Source organism: Cornus florida, unplaced genomic scaffold (assembly GCF_030987335.1).
Source record: "Cornus florida cultivar Cherokee Brave unplaced genomic scaffold, ASM3098733v1 CherokeeBrave_3.0.0_Hap2_Chr07, whole genome shotgun sequence".
Classification (NCBI taxonomy): domain Eukaryota; kingdom Viridiplantae; phylum Streptophyta; class Magnoliopsida; order Cornales; family Cornaceae; genus Cornus; species Cornus florida.
Genome location: NW_026775577.1, coordinates 30,037,773 through 30,043,290, shown reverse-complemented (window position 1 = coordinate 30,043,290; position 5,518 = coordinate 30,037,773). Strand labels below are relative to the sequence as shown.

At 32.8% G+C, this 5,518-nt stretch overlaps 1 protein-coding gene across 1 annotated transcript; it reads right to left on the bottom strand.

The window, feature by feature from the left end:
* Nucleotides 1-556: 556 nt before the first annotated feature.
* On the bottom strand, nucleotides 557-5,070 carry LOC132266925 (F-box protein SKIP5-like). The gene is made up of 4 exons (XM_059767943.1): nucleotides 4,866-5,070; nucleotides 1,534-1,666; nucleotides 1,373-1,451; nucleotides 557-703 (listed from the first exon to the last, which is right to left on the bottom strand). The coding sequence occupies exons 1-4, from the start codon at nucleotides 4,993-4,995 to the stop codon at nucleotides 665-667; spliced, it is 381 nt and encodes a 126-aa protein (XP_059623926.1). The 5' UTR covers nucleotides 4,996-5,070; the 3' UTR covers nucleotides 557-664.
* Between the last annotated feature and the right edge of the window lie 448 nt (nucleotides 5,071-5,518).

Below are 5,518 nucleotides of genomic sequence, written 5' to 3'. Positions count from 1 at the left end.
TATATATATTACAAATTGTATATTCTATTGAGAAAAATATTTCTTTTGTCACTAAATTATTATCATATGGGTGTATATTTTTGTAGAGTGAAGCAATTGTTAGTTATGATAGACAACATTCATTAGATTAACTTAAGAACTTTAGTTTGGAATTCTCTATGTTTATTGCTCTCGTGGTTTGTATAATCTATTGAGAAAAAATTCAAATCATGTTTTAATATATAAAAATACATAAATGAGACTAATCGATTGATAGGTTGTGAATTCTGGTGTCATAATTAGGGAGGAGGCCAGTAGATGACTCTCTGACAACTCTAATATCTCTTGCACACTCAGAATACATGTATGTGTTGGAGTTGGTGGGCAAGTGAACACAAATGGGATACACTCACATGCATTTAATTCAATTAATAAACACACAATTCAGAAACACTCAGGCCCTGTTTGGTGTTTGTTCTGTACTATTCTGAAGTGTTTCAGGCCCGTTATAGTAGCCCATTTTGAGTCCACAGCATGTTTGACCCACATTGTTTTGTTCTCAACAATATCAGAAAACAAGACCTCCATAGCCGGCTTAGGCCCTACGCCAATTTGTACCAGAGTCCCTCTTCCCGGTTTAACGGCTTCCAGGGCCTCCGCCACCAATGGTGGAGCTCCGGTGCATTCAAAGCAATAGTCTGCACCACTTCCTCCGGTTCCCTCCCTGATTAGTTCCGCGATAGATTTATCACATTTATCCAGATTGAAAAAATCAGTCATCCCGAAAACCTTGAGTGAGAGTTTAAAAGAAATATGGTAAAACCATTTTATTGGTGTAAATAAAAAAGTGCCCATGGCCGCTAATAGTATAAATGAAAATATTAGATTATATCAATAATGCTTCAAACCTAAAAGGAAAAGAGGATGTTGTCATGACACACTCATTTTGAAAAAGCCTTTATTAAGTGAAAACTCCTTCTAGAAAGTACAATTAACATTTTCTTACACCATTTGTTGTTCCTATGGGATAAGAAGTTAAATTCACTTTGAATACTTCTTTCAACATAAAAACTTCACAATAAAAGAAAGAATGGCCAAGACCCAGCAAAATATAGGGTATACCACAGCCACTCGGAGCTGAATGCAACCTACAGCATTCAAAAAAACATGAAACGGTAGCTAACTTGATTTTATAATACCTTATTAATTTGGATATGACCTATTATCATAAAGAGGGCAGGAAAAATGGCAGCCATTCTGAACTTTTGGATAAAATTATTCAAAAAATAGAATTTCCAGCATTTCCCAACTATTTACAATTTTTAAAAATCAAACTCCCATAGGGTACCAACTGACTAAAGTGACATTTACAGGAGAAGAGTTTTCAACATACCAAGCAAACGGGCTTTTTTATTTGAATATTACAAGCAACATGAATCCCTCCTGCCGCAATCAGAATGGTGTCACCAGGCCTGCAATGCCCAAAGTCTTTGATCAGGTATAAATGCTATAATAATCCACGCATGAAATAGAAGCAAATGCAACTTTACTAACCTTGCAGCAGAGACAGCTGTTTCGATGTTAGGGAAAACTCCAGGTTGAGATAAATCTTGGACAGATCGATCTACACATAGCCACAGGCGAGGATGACATGCCAGGTAACTCCATCTGTGGCAAACGAGGTCGTGTTATGCCGATCTGCAACTCAACAGTAATTCGTGACAGAGACCAAACAAGATCATATATGCATATATCAAAGCTAACAAAAACTTTCAGAACACACAAACCGTAGCATGACCGATACAAACAATCCAGACATCTAAATTTCATTTTTTATGTTTCAAGGAAATAATAGGCAGCGAGCGCAGGCCGCCACTACCACAAATTATGATGTAGGCTCCACTACTTGGGTAGACCTTAGGCGGGCACCCCTCCCAAATGCAACGAAGGTCGCCAACCAAGGTCATGGATATTTTCTTTTCATTGGTAATTTCAAAAGTTCAAGTTCATAACAGGATTTCACATGTCCATTGTGGTTGAACATGTTCAGCGCACACAATTTTGGGGTCCCTGATCACTCCCCTTTCCAACCCACTATTCAGTGCCAAGTCTTCGCCAATATTATATTGTAACAACCAGATATATATTGTATATATATATATATATTTTTTTTTTTAAAATTTTTGAATTCATGTTTATTCATATAATATATATATCTATGTGGAATTACGAGGGTTATCGTATAACGGAATTTGAGAGATATCAGGCTATCAGTTTAGCTGATTTTTTTTTTGTTTTTTTTTAAGAGTGCATATAGAACTCAACTACTAGATATATATCTAGACTTGGTGTATCGACATTATTTTTTTTACGGGCAATACTATTCTGTGAGTAACGAAGAGGCTTAAGCAGATTCCATTATCAGGCAAGTTAATTCTTGCTTCTAATTCTGTATTTATTCATGTATTAATGGTTAGATTATTAGATATGATTTAATTGTAGGACTAATGATATTTATTTTTTTAGTGATATGGAGATTATACAACAATTATTGATTGAATAGAAATTATATCTATTTCATTATTTCTTTTGTTTATTTGGAGGTGCATATTAGCATAGATTTATACTGATTGATTGTTGGGTTATAAAAGAAATTTAGTAATTAGGGTTAATGATAGTTTTGTTTTTTAGTGCTAATTTAGTAAAGGAAATATGAAAGAAAAGGCAAGGAATCCGTAGAAGCCTGGAATGTGGAATGAAGAGAAAACTGAATTTGGCTTGTGCGAGTGCCACTTAAATGAATGTCTAAAGAGGTTGATTTGGTTTTTGATAATATATATATATATATATATATATATATATATATATATATATATATATATATATATATTATCAAAAACCAAATCAACCTCTTTAGACATTCATTTAAGTGGCACCCGCACAAGCCAAATTCAGTTTATATATATATATTAGTGCACATGCATGCTAGCAGCCGAAATTGTGGTGGGGAGAAGAAATGGAAATGTGTTCTTGTGGGGTCCACCACTTGGGTGTTATTTATGTAGTAAATTTGGTGGAGTTTGACACTATTCACGTTCTGATATGCTGGGTAAGAATATATCCTTTGTGTGTGGAAATAACAGAATAAGAGAATGAACTTAGTGATGATAAGTTGTGCACTCACTTAAAGTTAATTATTGGGTTTGCATTATTGTCCCAAGGTATGCACTTATATATATACATGTGTGCTATATATATTAAGTTTGATTGAGATTGAAGCTTAAAGGGAAGTAGGGACTTCTTTGGGAATACAAAAATGATCCAAAACAATGGAATCGATTAGTAACTGTAAGGTAGAACGACAATAAGAAATAGATTGTTACACTTGTCGTTATGTTTGAGTGGAATTCATGGATTTGGTTCTGTTTATTATGGAGTATTATATACAATTAATGGCAGAACAATTGGAGTGATATTGAGGTTGAAATTTAGAATATAAGTTTACAATTTTTTATAATTAGGATTATTAAGTTGGTACTGGTATGTTAATATTAATTAATTAATTAATTATTAATTAAGGTGGTTGATAAACTCATGATATTATGAGTAGAAATTATTTAAACATGTGTGTATTTGGTAGTCAGGGACTATGCAATGCACACCATTTATTCGGAGTGGAGCCAGGGGCTCATGTGAGGTAATGGTATTAAAAACGCCAACTGATTGAGGGGAGCCAAGGGCTCGTGTGAGGTAAGTGGGAATTTTAGTAATTTAAATTCTAGATGGGTTACAAGTTCACAGGTTGAGTTAATATCATAGAATGACGATAATTAGTAGATATTTCGCGGTCACTTATATATGTATATATATACGGATTTTAAGTAAGGATTAGCTTGCTGAACAATGATAGTGTTTAGCAATTTCTTGCTGAGCTTGTGAGCTCACCCCTTTATTACTTTCAGGTGCATATGGATTAGCTTGCAAAGGAGGCTCAGTGAGAGAAGGAGATTTCCGGATTTCTACATTATGATTTTATTATTGTTTCTTAGTGAACACTTTGTAATAAGATCCACTTAGTTGGTGGAATTTTGAATTAGTTGGGGATGTAATAAATTTCATTCGGATTGATAGATTTTTGAATAAAAATATTTTCTTATTGATTTAATCATGGATTATGGTGGATGAATGATATGAGTCACGTACCAAGTTTTAGTATAAGACAAGGGTTCTTGCGTTAGAATTTTTTGAGGCGTGACATAAATTTTCCCTTAATTTTACCAATATTATTATTGTCAAGACTTTCTCTCATCAAATCGTCGCAATCTACCTCAACTTCTACGAAAATTAAATCTATCAAAAAATAAATAAATAAATAAACTTCTACCAAAGTCAAAATAATTGAACCAATACTTCACAGCTAATAGATCCTATAAGTACTACCAATCAACTGACACAATATTTTGGGACACCAAAGTGGTATAATAAGGACCCAATATTAAAATCCAATTAAAACAAGCGTAGAATTCCAAAAATAAAAACAAAAACAAAAACAAAAACAAAAAAAGAACTGATACAACATTCTAGAGACCATTGAATAAACTAAGCTAGAAAAATGAAACAAGAAATTTAAAAAAAAAATCCGATCTTTACACTGGCAAATGAACTTTCTTCAATGAATTACACCCAATTGTTCATTCTAAACTACAAGAAGATAAATTTACAGAAATTAGGGCTTTATAAGAAAGGTTTCACCTTTTTACACACATTTATAGATGAAATATTGGGTCTTTACATAATTTGAGAATTGGACTAACAAGAAGAATTAATGTTCCAAAATGTGTGTGTATAGTATACATACATATATATATATATATATATATATATATATGTATACCTTGAATAGGGGGATAAGAAGCTGAAGATGTGCATGAGACAGCCATCGTCAATAATGTTTATATGCGAACGAGAAGATGATTGTTTGGAGGATCGCTTCTTCCCCTTTCCCTTCTCTTCCATTGAGGACCTCTCACTCTCTCTCTCTCTCTGCCTCTCACACGCACAAAGCCTACTCTCAGCTCCTTCGTCTGACAAATGAAATCTTACACCTATAAAATACAAGCTGAACGACCTATTAGAGACATGTATACGGAATTATATGTGTACCCTGTAAACCCTTTCCAATTAATGATGTCCTCCATTTTGATTAAGGACCAAATAATGATTCGAATTCGGGTCCCGACAACAATTTATAATACTTTTAGTATATTTAATATAAAAAATAAAAATAAAATTTGGTTCCTGTTGGCATTAATTTTTTAAGACAAAAGTACTATATTTTAAATTAGCTAACTTTTGTTATTCTCACCTCTTTTAATCAATCCACATGAAAATGTGTGCGTGTATATATATACTCTATATATATAAACAATAAAATAAATAGTGTTTTGTTACATTTTCAAAAATATATATATATATATATATAGATAGGAAAATCCATTCACAAGAGATGGATGGATCTTGAGAAGAGAAAAAAAAAAAA

What these genes read in the sequence shown, in the direction of transcription:
- LOC132266925 (XM_059767943.1), bottom strand. Translation starts at nt 4,995, where the DNA reads ATGGAAGAGAAGGGAAAGGGGAAGAAGCGATCCTCCAAACAATCATCT. An exon ending in ACAGCTGTCTCTGCTGCAAG is followed by an intron (nt 1,452 to 1,533) that starts GTTAGTAAAGTT and finishes TGGGCATTGCAG; the next exon opens with GCCTGGTGACACCATTCTGA. An exon ending in TAAAAAAGCCCGTTTGCTTG is followed by an intron (nt 704 to 1,372) that starts GTATGTTGAAAA and finishes GGAACTAATCAG; the next exon opens with GGAGGGAACCGGAGGAAGTG.